The sequence below is a fragment of the Botryllus schlosseri genome, chromosome 4 (genome assembly GCF_051294905.1).
Source record: "Botryllus schlosseri isolate E-star chromosome 4, Bs_hap1, whole genome shotgun sequence".
Classification (NCBI taxonomy): Eukaryota; Metazoa; Chordata; class Ascidiacea; order Stolidobranchia; family Styelidae; genus Botryllus; species Botryllus schlosseri.
In genome coordinates this window covers 3031247-3054803 of record NC_137239.1, presented here as the reverse complement: position 1 = coordinate 3054803, position 23557 = coordinate 3031247, and the positions used below count along the sequence as shown (strand labels likewise).

The window sequence follows — 23557 nt, the reverse complement described above, 5'->3', positions numbered from 1 at the left end:
GATACAAACGAAATTAAGGGGTTAAAAATCTTTTGACTTTGTAAACAATTCTGACAATTTTTTGACTTAAAGCACAATTTTGTAAAAAAAAAATAACCCAACTAATACCTAATTCTATTAAACTAGGCATTATCAGCCCGGGTTGATGAGATGCATGGAATTGTTTCTTCACCACTAGTCAAAAAACTTCAAAAAATTCAAAATCAAACCCACCTGAACTAATAACTTCGAAAAAAAAACACAGAATCTACTCGCGTACCACCTGGAAGACCTTCGCGTACCACTAGTGGTACGCGTACCACAGGTTGGGAACCACTGGCCTAGCAGGACAGCTACGGCCACCAAACCCACGACCTACCAACCGATTAAGAAAGGCTGTCGCGTCACCATTACACTATCTCTCTCTATCGGTCATTTATATTAAGGCTACCACCAGAGTTGAATCAATTGTAATTTGTAATTGAGCTGAATGTAATTATTACATTTTTTCATGTAATTGTAATTGTAATTGAAGTATTACTATTTTGTGTAATTGTAATTTGATGAAAATTTTGCTTAATTACAATTTCAATTTCATTGTTATGGAAACCTGACAATCACAACATAAAATAATCAATCAATCAAATCATTTATTCGTCACTCCAGTGAAAATCCGGTAGGACCCAGGATGACGACGAGGGGCCGCAAGGCCTTAAGGCAGGGGTTGGCAAACTTTTGAGCTCGCGGGCCGCATTCAACATCTGAATCCATTCGCGGGCCGCACTATATAAAATTGGGATTATAAAGCAAAACGCAATATTGGTCTGTTCATAGATTTACTAATTCCGCTTTCGGTTCAGTTCTAGGACACAAAATGCTGACAGCATCATAACCATGTTCGCTTCAAACACTCTTCTACTATGTGTAGATAAAATATAAATAACCCGGCCCGTGGGCAGTAGTTTTCCCATCCCTGCCTTAAGACCTTAGTAAACAGTCGCCACCTTTAATAATTAGCCTATTTACATCGGTGTTCTATGCGTGCCACGTTATAAGTAGATAATTCAGCCATGCTAAACTGTTTCCCATACTTCATTAGCAACAGAAAACTTTGTGAATAAATTACAGGCTAAACTAGTGGTTCTCAAACTGGGGGGCGTGCCCCCCTTGGGCGGCGTGGATGCATCTGAAGGGGGGCGCGAAGCTCCACTAAACTGAATTTTTTTTCCGCGCTTGGCCCGAATCATCTCTATTTCATAGCTATTGCTCTGTGTATAGTCCGAATTTAATAATGGAGAATTCTCTCATCAACAGTCATAACCTTCCATACCATCAAACTATCTGTCAGGATTGCTAACATTCTGGTTTCATTGTGTGATATGACGATAAGTGGGGCACGAAATATTGCACTGTAATAAAGGGCGGCGTGTCTAAAAAGTAAAAGAATCAGTGGGTTAAACTAGATCTTAAATTTCAAAAATGACTGAACAACAAATAAACTGCTCTGAAACCTGTGCTGAACCATTTCCTACACCACGGTCAGAGCTTGATTTTTAAATCTATGATCAGTACCGAAGCTTGCTGCAACAATTGTAAAAAGAAATTCAAGTTTTCAACCAAGGCTTCGTCAAACTTGATCCTGCATTTGTTTAGATGTTATCCCAATCTTACCTTCAATCTTGACCAAATTTACTGGGGCCAGAAGTTTTCGCACCCTAATGTTGTTCATCGAATGCAATCTAACAGTTTCCGAGCAAGTGATAATGCAAATTCGAATCAAAATGTGGTAATTCGTAGTTATCAGGAGGTTCTTTCCTTTAGCATTTATTTTAATTTTACACATCTTATCGGTATCATCCTTATCGGTGACGCATTACCAATTACATTTCATCATCCTCACTCAGCTCTGAGTAGCCTAATCGGTTGATTACATTTCATGGACTGTCCTGTAGCCTATTTGCTGTTGATCGCTCAAACTTTTGGCTGTTAACTGTCGCTTGAAACATTTTTTTGTGTTTGTAGTGTTCAGTACTGATGATTAGGAATAGTTCGAATACGTTTGAGTTTTTTTAATTAAAGGATGTTCTACGTATCATGAATGAAACATGAATAGCTTAAGATTGTTGCTAATTACGTCGCTACGGTTGTCAAAGAACACCTCTCCACCGAAACAATTACATGTTTAACAGTAATTGTAATTGTAATGTAATTGAAACATGCAAGGGAGTAATTGTAATTGCAATTGAACTGAATTATTGTAGTTGATCCAACTCTGGTTACCACCAGTGTTGGGATCAAGTCACTACCTTCGAGTCACGAGTCATCTCGAGTCATTGCACATTTTGACTCGAGTCAAGTCAAGTCATTCGTTTTTTGGAGGTGACTCGAGTCAAGTCAAGTCAAGTCAAGTCGAGTCACGAGTCAAGTCATAATTCAAGTCAAATTGAATTTTCGAAGTATCAGTGACGATTCAAAGTCATTACATGTTGCTAGCTATGGGAAAGACAGAATAATTGACCATTTATCTTGAATCAAATAACTAACATAAGGTTAAATATGCCTGCAAGAAGTCGCTGTATCGCTCACACACACGTAGAACTGCAAATAAAATACATGAGTTACTATGTATAGCAACATGCAACAGTCTGTTATTAGCAGACAATCAACTCGAAGCATCGAGAAGTTTAACAAATTGATATGGTACAATACACTATACCCATCCGTGAGAAAATAAACGCACATACTATATTCGCTGGATTTAAATCATAGAAGAGGGTCGGTTAAGGCGATCACCGTGGAATTCAAGCACTGGGCCGTCTAAGAAACAGAAATACGTTGTTATGAGGTTAATCTATTGCTACTCCTACTAACAACGTAAGCTGTGATCATTACGTTTCTGGTCAATTTATTTGTGGTGTAACAACAGAGGATCAGTGAAACGTACAATCAGTGAATTACTGGTTACTCTCGCAAATGAGACAGCAGGCGTATCGCGCATAATACTAACATTCACAAAATTCAGTGATTTAATCGATACCGGTTACTCGATGACTCGAAATTGACTCGTAAATTTTGCTCCTAGTCACGAGTCAATTCGCATTTTTGAAGCGCCGAGTCAAGTCAAGTCAAGTCATTTTTGCAAAGTGACTCGAGTCAAGTCAAGTCATACGAAAAATTTGACTCGAGTCTGACTCGAGTCATCCCAACACTGGTTTCCATACGTCCTCCTTTAGGATGATTTGTCTTCTTTTCACGGGTTTTCGAAAATGTCCTCCGAGGACGCCTTAATGTCCTCCTTTTTGAGATTTTGTCCTCTTTTTTTAGAATTTTGGCTAAACATAGGGCAAAATGCGACCGAGATACCATAAAATAGCACTCGACTAACGGTCAGGCGGGCAATTCGGGAGCTGAGCGAAAGTTGACCTGAAAAAAAAAACAGTATTTGGGGCGCTACCTTTTTTTAGTCAACCGACCACGAAGTGGGAAAATGTACCATTTTTCAGGATTTTTCACCGGTATTCTAAGTTTGAAAATTTTGAAAAAGTGTCCTCCTTTCCCGATTCCACAATATGGTGACCCGACTTATATTCACTTAGGATTGTTTAACGCAGTTGCAAATTAAACTGAAATAGTTAGATGTTGTCGATACCACTTCAACAAGATCATTATCAATGCGTTTGTTCTTGTATATGCTACGTGACGCCTGTGCTAACATGCGCAAATGGGTGTGCGTGGAAGTTACACATGTACGGCACCAGTGCCTGTAATAACAACATCAAGATGGCAGTTGCATCATCCGTTTTAGGTACTATGTTACTGTTGACTCCAATGAATAGCTGTATTACTTATCCTATATGGAACATTGGTCGTGTAGAAAATGTTTCAAATTGAATGGAATGAACCAATACTAGACTATGTAAGAGAACTCGCCCATGTGTGACAAGTGTCAAATATGGCAATATATATGTACTTACGATGACCTTGTACAGTTGCATATTACACACATTGTTAGTTATGTACGATCGATGAGACCTATAACACCAATAACATGGATTTGGACTATAAGATAGTCCACTAGCCTAGGCAATACTTCTTACACGTGAGTTACAAGGCGCGTTTCCTTACCCAGAAGACGTAATCGGCAGGCGGCCGTGAGTCTTGCTGATTAGAACTACTTTCCAATCTCGATGCGCTCAACTGCGTAAAGGTATCAAACCCAGCAGCGTCTTGTTTGAAAGCCACAATTGCTATGTAAAACAACCATGCGGTCATTTACCAAAGAGAAGGAATATGTATGATGTCAGGTGAAACCGAGAAACAAAGTTATCTTTTATTTTCGAGAAATCGCGTAAACAAATTTCTCTCTTGTTTTCGAGAAATCGCGTGGACTTCTTCTTATAACAGCCACACCTATCTTCTCTGAGGTTTCCAATTAGCTCGGTTGGTTATGCTGCTGGTTTTCGATAATGTGGATGTATTGGTCGCAGGTTAATTCCCATTGTTCGCGTTCTATGAACTTTGTGGTTGGTGCATTGACATTCGGACAGGGAGCCGACCGTGGGAGGAGGGTTAGCAAGGACTAATTCGTTTACGTCAGCCAGTTCGCCATCAAAATCTCGGTGAGTATTACAGACATGGCCATGGTATAGTGAAAACAGGTGGGGATGAGCATATGCGATGATATCTTTCATATCTAGTTCACAATGGCGAATCATAAAAGAACCTCTCAGTATTTAAATTTTGAATGTACATTATCAGTCGATATTCCGGCCGAGGTCATATAGCGCGTGTGTCATATCATCTACCTGGCTATGTTTAATCATTCCCAAATAATTAATGCCATTCGACAACCTAACAAGGCAACAAGCTGTTTTCGCTATACTTATTCTGAAAGCAAACCTTCATTGGTCTCTCAAGTTACTTGAAAACAACAGAATAAAGATGGTAACTGGCACGTCACGTATGCTTGAACAATCCATCAGCGGTGCACAAACATTTCGTGGTCGCGACCACAAATTTCGTTTGAAAAATGTTGAGTGAAACAACATCTCGATTTGGCATGATGTTAACTAAAATATAGTCAGCATCTTCGCATAAATTTACGCACGGCAAATATGTGATGCTGCTGACTATGTCCGCAGAAATATCAATTATGAACGTTATGAACTTGACATTATTCGCGGACCCTCTGAAATTTTCGTACAGTATTAGCGTATCAGCTCTTTCATATCGGGACTATAATGGGCACCTGGCTAATTTGGGCGCCCCAAATTGTGAATAGTGGCTATAGTTGCTGTGAACCGAGTAAGTATAAATGATTAATTGTTTACTTTTCTTGGCATTAACAAATTTTCATCCCTAGGGTAATGAGTTCATGATAAGTGAAGTGGTCACCCGAATATCAAAACCTTCTGATACTTTTACATTATCGTGGCATGGGCATAAAATATGAATCCCCAAATAATGTGATAGACACTATTCATCTCAGATATAAATTTATGCTTTATCATAAGTTTAGAACTCCTCAAATACAACGTGTTTGTTAGGCCGGAAACCACATGACATATGTCGATGCATACACTTGAAACACGTGTAGAGTAGAAAAAGAATGTATTGGATGTAAGGATATATTCATGCAATAGTCCTCCGTGGATAATATGTTGTGGCGGAACCACGGCAGATAAGCCGAGTATCAGCAACAGGAGCCAGGACCAAGCTTTCAGAATACTTGCTTATCAAAATAATTACTTCCTATTCTGCTCATACTCCGTTTATGTTTATAGTAACGAAAATGGGCAATAAGTGCAGGGTGTGTGATATCATCTGAATTTCAATAAGTCTGCACGACCTAATTGACAATAACAATAAGAGCTACAGCTGAAACTTTGATTTTGTGCAGTATGTCAAGAAATGGGAAATGCTTCGTATATAAAGCTATAGGTATATGATACTTTTGACGGAGAGACTTGCATCTTGGTTACAACTACGAACATGAATGTTATTTGCGTCTATTCCTAGTGTATCCTTATTTCTGTACGTTGTATATAAACCGAGAACGTAATTAATAAAATCTTGCAACTCGGTTTTGACAAAAGACGATTGTCCACTGTGGTAGGGAATCGTGCTCTGACCCAGACAACAATACTAATTCGATGTCTGTTACATTCGTGGATATGTCAATAGCTTTAAATGGACATATTCGCCATACTATAAGACCATGTTATATAGGATTTCCATATTTTGGAAATCTAAAAAGAGTACACTTCTTCAGAAATTTGAGACTTGCAAAACCGGAGAAGAATTCTCAAAAATCGGTGAATTTTTCCCACTTTGTGATCGGTTAACTAAACGAAAAAAGAAAAAAAAAGTCAACTTTCTTGCCCAGATACCGAAATACCGCTTTTCTCTCCACAGCGCTAGGGGGTTGACTAAAAAAAAAAGGTCAGCTTCTCGCTCAGATCTCAAATCACCGTTTTTCACTCCGAAATAACCGCCGGAGCGTCACTTTTGTGCTAATTTACGTCATAGCACTCGCATTTTGCTCTAAATGTGACCTCAATCTTCAAAAATGAGGACAAAATCTCAAAAAAGAGGACAAAAGTGCGTCCTCCGAGGACACTTTCAAAAAAGTCGAAAAAGAGGACAAATCCTCTTAAAAGAGGACGTATGGTAACCCTAATGTCACACGGTTCTAACAGAGGCTATATGTTAATATTAGGACGAATATTTGACATGTCAAAATACGTCAAAATTTTGTCAAAATTGTGGCCTTAAGTCAAAAAATTATCAAATGTGTTTACAAAGTCAAATATTTTTAGCAACCTGCATTTCGTTTGTGTCCTAGATTCTGCACTGTCGGGGAATTTATCATTTGACATTATACAGCTTGTGGTTTACTTTATAGGCCTACCGATGTAGTCGGCCCATTGTTCAGTCATTGTGAATCATAAAAGGTCAAATGAAACAAATACGTGACATTGTGTTATGCCCAACGTACTGAAGCAAGATTGCATGGGCATTGTATGGTTCTTATATCAAGAAGCGCATGATGAGAAATTGTGATGTAGTGTAGACACCATTGTCAGAATGAAGCAACACGATGTGTCACCAACAACTGCTGCTGTTGAGCGGGTCTTTTGCTGCCGACTTGTAGCTAGGCTCACTGTGATTTTTAGGCTTTTTGAGTCTTTTTAAGTTCTATTGATTGAAATAAAATGAAAATGCATATCATTACTATAACATACTATTATGTAGTTGTGTGATAGCTCCTCATATATTCCAGTACAAATCTGCGGGGGATTATACTCGGAGTATCAATTGTAATGAGGGCCATTCCATACACAGACAACCGATGTCCACATCACTACCTCTTCAAATCTCCTGAAATTTGATACACGCACGGTTGAGATAATTCCAAACAGGATGAACTTCATTTTATGAAAATTGGACCATAGGCTCAAGAGTTACGTCACTTTGAAAATTGACGATTTTCTGCTCATTTCGGGTCTGCACTTCAGGTTTTATCAATGAAATATTCAGGAAGGTGTAGCTAGATGTAGTAAGACAGTTGAGATACGGAACTTGTATTTATCTGAAGCTTATCTGATCGTCCATTTTTCAAAGTGAAATTTAATGCCCTGCAGGTTAGGGTCAAAGGTTGAATTGAGGGGAAATCTAAAATCAGTCAAACGTTACACGATTTAGACTGCGGATTGTTCAAAAACATATCAAAATATTTTTGAAAATAGGATCTTAAATGAAAGTTGGCTTCAAATATAATTCGTTCATATCTGTTTCATTTTGGTTTTTACATTGTAAAGTCATCAAATTGCAGTCTTAAGAGCATCTTGCATTTGTACATGCAAATGCTTACGTTTGACACATGATAAAAATGTGGCAACCAGGGGTTTCGAGAATGTTATGTATTTGCCGCTTGGAAATTATGTTGCGTCACGTGGTATGGATGGAGACCGCGTGTTGAGTTTGTTGAGTAGGGAGTTCGCTGAGAGCGTGGCTCAAGATGGATGCGAGTGAGTTTGTCTCTGTTTTTGGTAGCGTGAAGTATGAGTAGTCGAGAGCAGCAGCATGAAGTAGTTGTAGTATTAGGCAGTAAGAGCTTGAAGTAGCAATAGTTGGCTTTGTATTGGTAGGTTTGAGGTGGATATATCCTGTTGGAATCTATGCGTGAATAGATTGACTGGATCACGGAATGATCACAGACGATGCTGCGCGAGTATCTAGGGAGTGATGTTGTCCCGTAGGTAGTCCGAACTCACCTGTAGATGGCAAGTCTGCTGCTGGTGTAGGTTTTGGCCTGGCTGTCGGAATACGGTTTGTGTGAAGTTCGGTTGCTGTGTGCAGGCAGGGCCGTTACAGCACTTCGTCAGCACCCCCCCCCCCCCCCAAAAAAAAAAATTTGGTCTTGGGCCCCCCATAGGGTATAGACCGAACTTCTGGGGGGCGGTACCGTTAGTATTCTTATTCATTGGGAGTTTGTTTAGCGAATCAGCTGTTGTCGCCTAAGCGCGCGAAGCGCGGAAAATTTCTAGAATTCATGATTTCATCGGTCAGTATGATCGGGAATTGCATATATTGTTATCAATTTTTATCTTCTCTCTGCTCACGTAATCAGATTTGCCGGTAGAGCTGAGTGAGGTGTGTTTGAAAAGGTAGGACCACTCAATAACAATAAAACATCTTCGGGCGTATACCCGTTGGCAGGAACTAAACAGCACCTCGTCAGGCCCCAAAAACGTGTGTCTTGGGCTCCCATAGGGTGATAAAACGACCCCCCCTCCCATCACGTTGTTCGCGTTTGTCACGAAATTATCAGTACTGCATAGTGAGCCAGCGCGAAGCGCGAAAATTCTAGATTATTTATGATAAAATCGGTCAATCAGATCGGCGATTGCATATATATTATGCTATCAATTTATTGTCCTCTCTACTCGCGTAATTAGATTTACCGGTAGAGCTGAGTGAAGTGTCTTGAAAACGGGAGATTGCCAAAAAGACCCATCGAAGCATATGCAATTTGGATTATTTGGAGAGCGCGATAGAAAAAAATTCTACACAGATCTGGGCTACTTGAGCAAAAAGAGAAAGTCAATGTTATCTGTGCGCAACATAAAAGAGTTTTTCTTGACAGGTACGAATTTTATTAAGTATCCTGCTGCGACGCCTTCACCAAGCACAAAAAACGAGTGAAAAAAATCTTCGTGTCATCACATTGTAAACCGCGAAAAAGCTCGATGGAAAAAACTTGAATATCATTCCGGGCAAAAAGCCTTGCGGAAACTGTCGGTTAGAAGTGGATAATCTTGCTATGGCTGAGGTTTCATGTTCCAGTTCTGTCCAATCGCAATCCGAGACAATCATTAGTGGTACAAGTACTGACAGTAGTGACACCAGTACTGACAATTATGGTAGGCTACGTGTACTGACAGTGGGGAGAATAATTGCTTGGATGACATTACCAGATATCAGGTAGACAAAACTGATACTCTGATGGGAGAGAGCCCGCTCAAGCTCCACAATATACATGACAACGAGAAACCCGAATACAAAAAACGAAAGCTTTCTTCAATTGGTGACCATTATGGCAAGATGATGACAAAAGCCTTTCGATCGCCGGAGCATGTTGTGGATCATGATGGGGATATGGAAATTGGAAAGAATGAGCAAAGCCTTAAGGACTACAAAATTTTACTTGGAAAAATGAAAGAGAAGATCACCGACAAAACTACCACGTACTTCGAGAAAATTCAGTTACTAACCTGTGCACCTGAATCCTGGTCCAAAACTACGGTTGCAAAATATTTTGAAGTAATTCGAAAAGTTGAAAAAACATCAGGAATATTTAGTAAACCAACCTTGACTAAAAAGAAAGGTATGAGTTTGGATATAAAACAGTTGGTCATTGATTTTAACTGTGAGGACGAAAATACAAGGATTATGCCAGGAGCTCAAGATAAGGTAAGCATGGCCCGGAATGTGTATGAGCAAAAGAGGTTGCTTTTGTGTACTATGAAAGAACTGTATCAGTCATTCAAAAGCCAGCGTCCAGACAAAAAAGTGGGATTTTCAACTTTTGCTAGCTTGAGGCCAAAATGGTGCGTGTTGGCGGGTTCTGCAGGCACACATTCTGTATGTGTTTGTACGATACATCAGAATGTAATACTAATGTTGAAGGCTAGTCACGCGGGAAAAACGTAAAAAGACTTGATTGCTATGTCATGTGACATGGAAAACAAAGACTGCATGCTACAAAGATGTCCTAATGAAGATGCTGTGAGGAAATACTTGCTCCGTCAATTCGATAATACATACGAAAACATCAGCTTCAATCAGGGGTCACAACAGATAGAACCGATATGATTACTCGATTAGTTCCCATTGATGAATTCGTGAATTTGCTTGTCCAGCAACTACTTAAACTCAAGCCACAAAAACTTCTTAAATTTATGCAAACATGAATACTTTGGTGTCGCTGCTTATTGGTCGTTTTTTTGCAACCAGCCATGGCAAATCGACATGCGACGGCATTGGAGGGACAGTAAAAAGACTGACGACATTGGAAAGCCTCCTTCGACCCTATCAAAACCAAATATTGAATTCGACAGACATGTTGGCATACTGTGTAGATAATATTCCAGCCGTACACTTCATCGAAATAACTGAACAATGCATCGAAGCATCGAGAGGGAATCTTGTACAACGATTCCAGCGTGGGATGACCATCAAAGGAACAAGAAGTTTCCACTGTTTACAGCCAATCTAAAAAATTGGCGCTAAGAGAATAAGCTTTGAGAAAAAGTATGCTTATGTATCTGGCATTTTACAGCCTGAACGTCACGGTCAACCCTCTACTGAATAAATACTAAGCTGTCACGATTACCTATTATACCTAACCACAGTTGACATATCGACATCACCTAACGAAACATGCCTCATTGATTTACAGCGATACTCCTTTATTTGTTTCTTTATTAATGTGACATTGTTTCATTTCATGCTATTTTCGATCAATTCGGTAAATAAAATTGCATTGCTTGTCAGTCATTCTGATTGAATGCTATTGAGAGTACATACAATCAGGGTAGTTTGTAGTCTCAAGAGTGACAGGAAGTCGTAATGGCAAGTGATATGCAATCTTCATTGTTCAACATGTGTCAAACTACTGCATATCCATGTACAAATGAAGTGTGCTATTGAAACTGCAATTTAATCACTTTACAATGTAAAAACCAAGATCAAACAGCTATGAACGAATTCTCCTTCAATTCAACTTTCATTTAAGATCCTATTTTCAAAAATATTTTAATATGTTTTTGAGCAATCCGCAGTCTAAATGGTGAAACGCTCGACTGATTTTAGATTCCCCCATCAATTACACCTTTGACCATAACGTGAAGGGCAATAAATTTCACTTAAAAAAAAATAGACGATCAGACAAGCTTCAGATAAATCCAAGTCCCGTATCTCAACTGTCTTCCAAAATCTCGCTACACCTTCCTGAATATTTCATTGATAAAACCCGAAATGTGCAGACCCGATATGAGCAGAAAATTGTCAATTTTCAAAGTGACGTAACTCTTGAGCCCATGGTCCAATTTTCATGAAATAAAGTTCATCCTGTTTGGAATTAGCTCAACTGTGGGTGTACCGAGTTTCAGAAGATTTGAAGAGGTAGTGATGTGAGCATCGGTTGTCAGTGTAAGTGTGTATGGAATGACCCATGAGTAATATTGGACTCATTGCAATTTATACTTGACTATGAGCCGTTATTTTAATATTAGTAAATGTCCTTGTGGACAACACAATCAGTCCATTCACATAACTGTTACAACTCAACGGCGAGTTGGACTGGAGTAATCGCTGACTTCGATTCCTAAATGACTGCATATAATCCAGACACAATAAGTTCCCCTTTGTGTGTATTGTATAATGGCGATCAAACAACCCAGACTATAGCATATCGTTAAATAATACGCTGGCAGATACTCTAAATGAAAAATTACATTAATACCAGTTAAAACCAACAGCGTTGCGCAGCCCTGTTAACACTGCGAAGACTACGGAAAGACTGAGCATGTCCCAAGACTCTTGCCCGCATGCGGCGAGGCAGTCATGTGTGACGATACCATAGATACTGGAGGAAAACCACCGTGACAGTAAAGTTGTGTCGAAATCTTCCCTTCGCAGAGACGACATATAAAGGTTTATGACCATCAGAGCATAAGATATATCGCTGCCTGACGGGTATTCATCCATGCTTTTGACGCTAGTCTGCATGAATTCTCTTTTCCGGTTTTCAGAAGTGGCCTTGGACGGCCTTAGACATAACTAATATTTCTCATTGTGGCAATCATATACAAAAATTGACTACGACTATTCTTAGGAACAAACCACAACTGACGTCTAGTCCATTTTTGTGGTACATCGAGAAGTCAATCAGTGCTGCAAGAAGGCTACCTTGATCCCACATGCCGCTCTGAGAGTCGCGGTTGGGAATTACTGATTTAGATTGTGTGCTTTGGAAACTGAACATTGTGACAAAACATCGCCAACCGTCACAATACCGTGGTGTCCTCCCACTGGTAATTATCGAACGGACTCGGATGGAATTTGGACGGGGTTTTGCAGAATTTTGTGATAGTTGGATTATATGGAGCATTTTATTTGGATATATCGGATAGTTGTAACTAGGTCCGGGCATGATTCGAGAACTCGACTGTGAATCGAGCATTAAATATACTGATTTCTGTCGACTAGTGAGAGTTATTTTTCACCGAGAGTTAGTTTTCAGCGGAAATTATAGTGGCGATATTAATTTCCAATTTAGAAGCCTTGAAATCTCGATTGGCCGTATCTCAGCATACGAATCACAGTCTGAAGCTAAACGCCTTTGCGGAATGAAATATCGGTGAAGTCGTAACCAACGCACATCATCACTACTGAAATGGGTATTGTAATGAAATATTTTTTAAACTCGAAGACTATTCGGGTGAATCTTTTCGAGAGTTACCGGCACACGGGATTTGAACGTACAGTACTTACAAGCAAATCCAAAAAGGGAAAACATGACGTAACAATCAGAATTACATACCATGAAGTCCGGCTTGTTACAATGGTAACAATAACAAACTTTGAAATGTACGGTACTATAGGAACAGCGCAATTTGAAAATAACCAATTAAAAATTCGAATTAGAACAGAGGCGGGATATAGGAAAATTAGGTTCTTGGCGGGCCGGATTGCTAAATCGATTCATCATTCGCCGATTTATCCACATATACAACGTATAAATCGTATTTAATGATTGTATTTTAAGGACAGCAATGTCACTTCAAAGCCATTTTTAGCCGATTATAGGCCGTATGCACCAACATTGAACACGTTCATGTCTGATCGTCTGTTCGCTCGAACATAACTCAAACGAAACATCAGTTCAAAATATCTCGCGATGCACCATCAATATTTAAACGCCGTTCAGGCGAACTGATGATCATTGAGACGAGCTAACGTTCAGTAAATATATGCTCAATTCGTACCCTGAAAAGCTACTCAAGGTCGACCGAATAGTAAACAAAGCAAGGTTTTTGTGGAACTCAGGTTACTCAGCGGTCGCTAGCGCGATATCTATTTCAATGATGATCACATTCATGAGTTTCCGGCGGTAGTTTTGAACATCATTTAGTCAAAAGCGCTTACCAGCGTCAACGTGATTCCCTTGTCAAGTGCAAAACATTTCCATGACTTACGATGCGACCACAAGCCAGCAGTTGAAAAGCTTGTATAATGTATACCTGAACAGTTCCTTGAAAAGTTTTAAATCCTTCATGATGCACTCTTGTAAGAAAGATTTGTGTAACTTTGCGCAAGGATCAATTTCTTGTCACCATTGAATTTGATACCTTTCATTACCATTGCAAAACCATCTCGATAAGGACAGTGTTCGCTGACATCACTCTCTCCGCCCCTTCCCTACTGAATGATTATGCTGGCTATGAAACTAACTCAAATATACTTGCTTCACTTCTGTTGAGACCTAGTTAGGTACGAGGGCAGTCAGAGGCCGTCTTGTCCCTAACCCTACCAACGCTATGAGGCTGTTGGTGACCCTCAATTCCTGATAAACTCATTTGCTTGCAAAATATATTTTGAAAACGAAACACCAAAATTCTATGGTATCGCTTATACATAGATAGGTGGCATTGAACATCTCCAATCAGCTTTGCATTAACATTCAGACAGTTTTATGAGAACATGGTGAATTATTTGAGCATTGCTGAATTATTAGACGATAACGATGCAGTTGAAAGTTGATTACAGTGTCCACTTCCGAGGATTCGAGGACGAGGAATTTCGAAAGCGGTTCCGGCTTACCAAAAGTCAAGCAATTAATTTATTAGAAATATTGAAGGATGATTTGTCATTCAGCAGTCACAGAAATCATCCGATACCACCACACATCAGCCTTCTAACTGCCATGCGGTTTTTTGCAACAGGAAACTTCCAAATAACTGATGGCGATTTGATGGAGATCCATCAAACCTCTGTCTGCCGTATTGTCAAGGAAGTATCCAGGGCAATAGCTTCAAAGAAATCGCAATTTATGCACTTCCCTTCAACAAGACAGGAGCTGCAGCAACAAAAAAAATGCCTTCTTTTCAGAGCATGGCTTTCCTAATGTGATCGGGTTAATTGACGGCACACATATCAAAATTATATCTCCAAGAGGTGAAAATGCCGAGGTATACAGGAATAGAAAAGGGGTATTCTCCATCAATGTTATGTGGACTTGCAATTCTGAAATAAAATTCACCTCTATTTCCTGTCGGTGGCCAGGCTCCTGTCATGATAGCCGAATCCATCGGAATTCGTTACTGAGTCAGAATATCAAAGGGATTGGATGGACTCTTACTAGGAGATGCGGGGTATCCATGCCCACCAGAGTTGATGACCCCTATACCAAACCCGCAGGTGGTAGGAGAACAGAGATATATTAATGCTCATCGATTGACAAGATCAAAAATAGAGCGCAGCTTCGGGGTGCTGAAAAGGCGATTTCCATGTGTTTCTACAACACTCAGAACTAAATTGGAGAAAAGTCTCACCATCATAGTTGCTGTTGCCTGTCTGCACAACTACCTTATCACAGAAGCAGATATTGAGCCTGAGATGGATGCATTAAGCGATGACACACCAGATATTTACAATGGGGCCGTAAGCATGAGAGGACACAGCGTGCGATCTCAAATAGTTCGAGAGTATTTTCAGTGAGCCTTGCTTCTTGCATAATGGCAGCTTGGACTTCATGTTCTTTGTTCTTGGCATCTTTGAAAAAAAAATTACATTCAAGATGAGAGAAATTCCGTACAGTGTTTACACTATGACGTTGTCAGGAGTTTTGTTCATACTCAGGCATAAGTAGGCTAGGCTAGTACCAATCAATTCCAATATAATTAAAAGATAAAGGACTTTACCGAAAAGTAATGCGAAGGATAAAAGACTTAGCTATTCTCAGGAAATGTATTTATCCTACTCAGTACAGATCTGGTTACAACATAGGTATGGTACCTGATTGGTTCATTGCTGTTGAAGGACAGTACTCTTCAAGATCAATCACCACTTGTTGACTACTGGTTCCGGTACCTAAATGAGGTATAAAAATTTTGAATTTTCAAGTTTAAATTATAAAAATAACCAGATATCTCTCACCAGTAGAATTCATCGCAAAATTCATTGCTTGTATTGCATCGCGACCATCATCTTTAAAATATTGTAAGAATGATTACAGAGAGATCAGTATGGTAGCAGCTAATATATATGGTACGCTACCTCTCTGAGTTTCATCCAACAATGAATCATCATCAAAAGGATTGTTGAGAGCTGCAATTTGACTGTACACCAGAGCTGAAACACAAGTGATCATACGTTTCCTAATGCTGCTATTACACAATGTACACTTATGGGCATTTCATGCAGTGTGCATGACTAGAACACTAAGAGCACAACCGATACCAGATTTCTGAGCCGATATCGACAAAACCGATAACTATAGTCTAACTGACATGTATTGCAACAAACCCAAACATTCACATTCGCAGTTGTCAGTTGTAAATCTTTGAGTGAATATGAATGTTTAGTTTGTTGCAATACATACACGGCACTATGGTATTTATATATGTCTGTAGGTCTTACCATGAACCTTCTCATTTGTTGGAGTATCTGGTTCCGGGGGCGGTCCACCTCCTGTTTTTAGTACCTCAAATCTTTGTACCCTGTACTTATCCTTGGTGCGATTTTGCATATTGTGCCAAGCAGCCTTCAATTGCTTCGTATTTCTTTTTTCGGAAGCCTCCGAGTTGAACTCCTCGCAAAGTAATTCCCAATGCTTATTCTTGGCGATGTTGGATTGCGTTTTGGAATCTTTATTTAAAAGCACAGCTCTATGTTTTTCCACAAGTTTATAAAGTGTCTCTTTATCGATCTCACTAAAATTTTTCGTTCGATCTGAATCCGTCATTTTTCTAACAAAACAAAACTATACATTAATATTTGAGTCATAATCCCTACAACTTCTGCTGTAACTACTGAATCGAAAACCTACGCCATTAGCAAGCAAATCAACTTTTCGGTTCTATCTTTTAAACCGGCCTATCATACTACATTCTGCAATAGTACTTGGTACTAAACCCAAAACAGCTACATATAAGAGGATTCAGCAAATAATGACATGCCGTGACTAGCATGCAAGCAGGCAGCTACGTGCTTTTCATTTGGTCAATATGGAATCGGTGTTTCGTGCACATGAAGGATTCTAAACTGACTACACAGGTGTGACACTTAAAACCGTCTTAGCACACCAAATATATTACGGTACGCTAAACGTGCCGGGATTCCAACCCGGTCATTCGAGCTATGACAATCTACTGTAAAATCGGCAGTACTGTCGTAGCTTCAATAATGGTGAAATATTTCAAACTTTATAGGGAAAAAGCCTCATCAATTTCAACCTACAGGCTACTTAAAGAACTGTACACTAGACGACAGACCTGGTTATTATTTTCATTTATTTGTGACTCGAAACTGCTTTTATTCAAATGTACAAGGCGCAAGTCAAGAATACTGTATTTTCATTACCGTACCTTGAGGCAGTCATATGGATTTTCTGATTCACCATTACTCGCTATTGCCTAATAATACCGGTTTACCGATACCCTAACAGTAAACTGTAAGCCATTCAGCCTTCCATCGGTGAAACTCTACTGAATATACTTCACTGAATATACATAAAATATATTCCTCTACAGCTTAGAATGTCTGCTAATTTACGTAAATATAGAAAAATAGTGCACCTACGTCTTCAATATGAACCAATTTACAGTAAACTAGTCGCGAGAAACAGGAGACCACGATCCGCGATGACCAAGCCAAAGCACTGAACTACGTTTTAAACAACCTCCCGCGGTTGTTTACTTTTCGATCAAATTCGGCGCCAGTGAACTCTAGATCATTGACGTTTCGATGATGGTGCTTTGGAAATATCTCCTGAACCCCTGTTTGAGCTCCAGCTTGGGTTCAAAACACGTTGGTGCATACGGCCCAATGACGAAGCCAATTTTGATTTGGGTGCAGCATTGTCATACAGGCGCCACCATGTCTGCTTCTTTCTGATTACCTAACACACGGTGCATTCCTTGATTAAGATATCAAGGCGTTCTATAAGCACGGTACCCTAAATTTACCAGGATATCAATTCAGTAGGGTTGAGTACATCTTAAATACCGATAATGCAATTCTTCTCGCTTCTACGAACGTAAGCATAAGCTCTCCCCGTACACGCTGCGCACACACGCATATTAATAACATGCACTCATTCGAATTTGACGTTTGAGCAGGTATTTGGGAATCTCGCCAGAAGACGGGAAACTGTCAACGGGGCGGACAAAGTCACGTCGCGGGCCGGATACGTATGTTGCCCGTCCCTGAGTTAGAACAAACTACTGGGAAATTTGTAAGTTATAGAGGAAATGTTTTTGGCTACATAAAATAGGCTTTGTCAATAGGGCATTTCCACTTCATTCTGAACACTAGGGGCGATAAAGATAACTCGTCCCAAAACTGTTTTGTTGCTATATGCTTTACTATGGGACTGGAGTAAACATGCACATTATTTCGTCTCTTGATGCACAACGAGGATGGTGAAAGTATTCATATCAATAAAAATCATCCATATCGCTATCAAATAGTTGTTAGTGACGAAAATAATGCTGTTTCTTGGCGTCTTATCCTCGTGATGGACATAGACATCCTGGCAGCTTACGTTGCTGTTGCTGTTAATTTTCGAAAGTCATATGATATGGCTGTTGTTATATTCCTCATTGTGTAAGGATGATGGTCATTTGATCTTAAAAGATGCCTCAATAAGGAACAGAAAGTTATCGGGAGGATGATTCCGTTTACGAAGAAGAGGTATGGATGCCCGGTCCTGGAAAAGTTGTCTGCTGAATATCATTTCACCATCATGATTTATCATGCTTCCCCTGCATTAAATCAGTTCACCGATGAGTGTTGTGCGCTATGGGAAATCGTTTAATGTGCAGTTGCTGCTATGAGGTCCTACAGCATATAAAAATCATGCGTTTGAATTACAATGAAGCAGATGAAACTTCAAAGAGAGAGGCAGTCTCATCTGTTTTCAATGAATGAGGTTGCAGAACAGACGTCTATGCCAAAAGGCAAAAGCTGTTGCAAAAAATAGACCGTAGAGTCATCAGTCATGGCATCTTGTTATGACAATTAAACAATTTGGGAAAGGGCACGCTGAATCTATAGTGATTCACCCGTTATCAAAAGAACTAAGAAGCATACTTAGTGAAAAGCAACCAGCATTCCAATGATAAATCTATCAAATATTGTACCGGTACTTTTTTCAAGTACAGTCACTTCAACCTCTTCTGTGACATTATGATGCCTATGGATTGAATTAGAGCTGTTGGACATTGAACCCAAAAGAGTATATCAATGAAACTGTGTAAAGCCATGGATGATTATGAGCCAGGCCAGAGTGGACGGTTATTGACTATTGTCGGTTGCTCGCTTCCGGGACTCTCGTTATATGTATCTGATACATATTATGTTGGTAGCGCAAGGAACTTTGCTAAACCTCCTAAATTTTCAAGTACAAATGACCAATGCTCGCGAGCTCATTCTTGTGTTTTACAATCTGCAAGTTTCACATTAGCATTCTCGTTGAATACTCTTGGATATGGTGATGGTATTTGTATCAATTGAGTTCCCACCGTAGTATTTTGCTTTGTGTCTTAGGGCAATCCCATACATAGGTTTCTCAAATAGCAGGTTGACATTCCTTCAAGTTAAGAATTGTTATGTATCCAAGTATTAATTAGCATGAATAATGCGTTGCTTAGAATTTTACAATCCAAAGTTTGTGCTTACCATACAATTTATTTCCGGGGTCGGTCAATAAATATTCAGGACTCTGCTTTATGGACTATAACCGTTCCATTTTATTCCACAAGATAACTGCAAGAATACAACTGGTAGGCTACATCCTTTCATTGTCAATCATCAGAACGAGTTGGTATTATTAGTATTTTATCATTTAAAAACACCAACAGATAGTGATGAGATTGAAGGATAGTGAGGTATTGAAATGACATAAGGTCTTTCAACCAGACAGTACTTGGGCCAGGATCATAATATATCTAGAAAGGGTATGTATTGAATGCAGTCCAATCTGGTGTAGCTTTGCCCGATAAATCGGGAAAATAATAATGATAGAACCACTACAGTTGGTGATAAGGTAGAATCGTAATTTCAGCACTTCCATCACGACGATTCACGCCAAGAAACAGCATCATTTTCGTCGGCTAACAGCTATTTGATATCCATATGGATGATTTATATTGATATGGATACTTTCACCATCCTCGTTGTACGCCAAAAGACTGAATTAGGTTCATGTTTAGTCCAGTCCCGTAGTAAAGCATATAGCACTTAGCAGCAAAACAGTTTTGGGTCGAGTTATCTTTATCGCCCCTAGTGTTCAGAATGAAGTGGAAATGCCCCATTGAATTATGGTGGATTTTACCACTTTTACATGAAACAAGGATCTGCCTCGCGCAATGCCTGTGAACATCTCGTCATTATAGTTTTAAGCGCGAAAAGGGCTTTCACTTAATAATTTCTGCTAGTTCGTGTTTGTAATTGTTTATTTTCAAATAACGCTGTTACTGTAGCACCGTACATTTCAAATTTTATTATCGTGGCCATTGTAATAAGGCGGAGTTCATGGTATGTAATTCTGATTGTTACGTAATAATTGCTTCTGGTTTTGCTTTCAAGTAGAACCCGACTGATATTGGATTTCTGAGCAGATACCGATAAGACCGATATCCAGTATCTCCACCGGTAACCCCGATATATTCAGCTGATATTCAAAAGATATGAAATCTAGCTCCAGGCCCATATTTAACACCTCAGCGCATTTATTTCAACAACTTTACCGCCATTGATATGCTTGAACACGAAATAAATGATCTAGGGGCTATAAAAATATATCAAAAGCACCAATCCAGCAGTTGCAGATTACAGTTCACGAAGCACAATTTCTCGACCCTTTCTCCAGGGAGTGAACTTCTGTGGTCTTTCATAAATGATGTATATAGTACTAAACACAGTGAGCAGTCTTTCACTTGGCACCATATTTAGTGGCACAGCAAGAATTGGAAATCTTTCTTCATTTCGGTTCCACCGCTCCCTTGCAGTGGATCTTTTCCTCAATGGTTTCACCAAATATTGATATTAATATTGATATTCTTCTGGCAGTGCACCTGGACCCTTCAGCACATCATTATAAATAGCTGAAGAGAATGTGCAAAACAACTCAAATTGTCCACGTCTGCAACTGCTCCACCCATCGCCCTTGGGCCTTGACCATGACCAGCATTTCAACAATCAATTGATCAATATTTTACGCTCTTTTGTCAGAATTGGCCAATGTCAACATGGAATCCAAATAATTTCGTATCAATTATTGGCTTTACTCCATGTTTGCTTGATTTTCCTGCCCTCTATGCTCGCATATTTCCTATCATGGTGACCCCGCAGGTATCAGTCAAACGACTTCATACATTAATGGTATAATTAGCTCTGTTGGTACCGAACCAAGAGCACTATCTTCCGAGATATGTTTCGACGCGACGCTTTTCTCTATTATCACGAGGGTCAGTCCAGCATGATTGAAGTTCTCATTTTTCCTACCGATTTAAATCTTCTGCAGACAACTCAGGGTTGCCAGACATCTTTTGAGAAAAAGGGCCAAACAACGACAGAAAAGGGGCTAAAAAGGGCCAGATTGTTCAATAACGTTAATACCGTTGCAGCATTACCCACATACCTATTGTCAATTACCTGAAACTTCAGTCTTTTATTGTTGATACTGTTTTAGGACACCAAATCAACTACCTAAAACTACACTGGATCCAACTACAATAACTGCTATTATTTCAAGCCTTTACCAACTGAATATAAAATCGTAAAATAGAACTTTTTGTGCAATAATATGAGAGTGGTTAAATTTTATGAATTTTAATTAAAAATTGAGAGAATAGTTTCTTTATATTTGAAACTTATATACTCAAGTTTTAGGTTTTTCACCAAAAACTCTCCGGTTATGTTGATGTTTTTTTCTTTGAGATTTCTATCAATCATCCCAAGTAGTCAAGTAATATAAGGACTTTTTCTGCTACTTGACTTCCAGCCATGTTCGATGCGTTTTCGTCCACCTGTTCACCAATCTGTATTTACAATTCCAACACAGTCTATACATTCTATTAAAACATATCCAAATCTTCATTTCTACAGTGTTTCCACTTAATCTTTGACATTGGCATAGACATGGTCAGCTCAATTTGCGAGATACATTTATTTGAATAGCTAGTTTGATGGCATGTCTCAACTGCTTCCAAAAAGGGCCAAATATTGAAAATAAAGGGCCAAGGGGCCAAATTGATTTTTTTAGTGCCAACTGCCTCTAAAAAGGGCCAATCTGGCAACCCTGAGACAACTATCCATCCAGCTGCTCTCTGTCTTTGGTGATCGATTACTGCAGGGGTATTCCGACGAAGTCAGTGTAGCATAACGGTGGTTAGTTACCTATAATATTTTTCAGATAGGCACGCCTACTACCCTGTATGCATTATGCACTGTATGCAGCTTGGCCATTCATTTTTATAATTTACCGTCCTCACGTCTTCTATCGACTTCTCTGACTCCCTGCCACCATGTTGTGACGTCACGAAATGGCCGATATTTTTTACCTTCAATGGCCGATACCGATATTTCTCTCCAAGCGTGATATCGACTCGATATTATCGGCGAGCCGATAATCGGTCGGGCTCTACTTTTAAGCCTGTCTAAATCCCTTTAGTGTGCCGTCAACTCCTGATAAGAGGCATTCGAAAAGTCTTCAAGTTCAATGTATATTCTATTACAATGGATGTTGTATTGGAAGCTATCTTCAAGTTGTGTACCACGAACCAGATATTGAAATAGGTATTTTATATCGATAATATCAAATTACCGTTACGGTTAGATAGAACTGGTATTAATTTTTTGGTAGTATATAATTTAAAGTTTCACATCTTTCATACTGTTTTGACTTCAAAATCTGTGATACTTCAATACCCGACTCGACTACCGGACTAATACTCGTTAGATTCAAAATCGGATTACTTAGGTCTTAGGAGGTAGTCGATATTGCGCAGCCCGTTTTGCGATATCTTTTATTAGTTCAGACCAGACCTGACATTTAATGCCAAGATTCAGCACAAAATCGCCAGCTCTGCCTATCAAACTCGGACACTGGACTGTTAGAACAGGTAACACTGGTGCGTCACAGGTTCAAGTAATTTTAAATTAGCTAACACTAACCATGATCCTTGGATTTGCCAACTTTTAGGATTCTCTGGAAAGAGTTATAGGGATTCCGATTTACATTCGGATTGTAGTAAATTCTCATCCGTATCCACTCGTCAAAGGTTTCCAAACGTGGATATGCAATGTACAAGAGGACTGATGATAACTGCAAAGCCTGAACGACCAGCCACATTATTGTGAAAGTAACCTTTATTATAATTTGCAAAATATATCTGAGCATGAATATGTTCGACAATACTAAGTGCTATATGTTCCTACAGTGCGAGAATCTGCTACAATGTTAGAAACAACGGAATTCTTCGATCTTTTCTGGTTAGACGAGGTCGACGAAAAATTTCCTATTGATGTAGATAGATCCATTTTTCTGGAAAGAAATGAATTTAAGATTTGCAAGTCATTTGGAACGTGACCCGAATTTCGTGAGCAACTAACGTCTAACAACATGGGCTTCCAAAATGTTGCAAGATCTTATATATATATATAGAGAGAGAGACATCATTTTCATCGAATCGAAATACGTAAAATGAAACATATGGCTTCACGTAATGAGCACAGGCTACTGGGTGCCCAGTATTGGATAAGTATTATCTATCTCTACAAACTTAGA

At 39.3% G+C, this 23557-nt stretch overlaps 2 protein-coding genes across 7 annotated transcripts in view; one reads left to right on the top strand and one right to left on the bottom strand.

Annotated features, from left to right (window-relative positions):
• The window catches only part of LOC145437905 (uncharacterized), a 109856-nt gene that overhangs the window by 28579 nt on the left and 57720 nt on the right, over nt 1-23557 (top strand). The window lies entirely within an intron of this gene.
• LOC145437879 (adhesion G protein-coupled receptor L4-like) overlaps nt 23122-23557 on the bottom strand; it is a 46081-nt gene continuing 45645 nt past the window's right edge. For all 6 annotated transcript variants that reach the window (XM_080315219.1, XM_080315218.1, XM_080315220.1 and 3 more), the window contains one exon: nt 23122-23314. In XM_080315219.1, the coding sequence (XP_080171345.1) occupies nt 23188-23314 (127 nt within the window). In that variant the 3' untranslated portion in view covers nt 23122-23187. The remainder of the gene's footprint in view (nt 23315-23557) is intronic.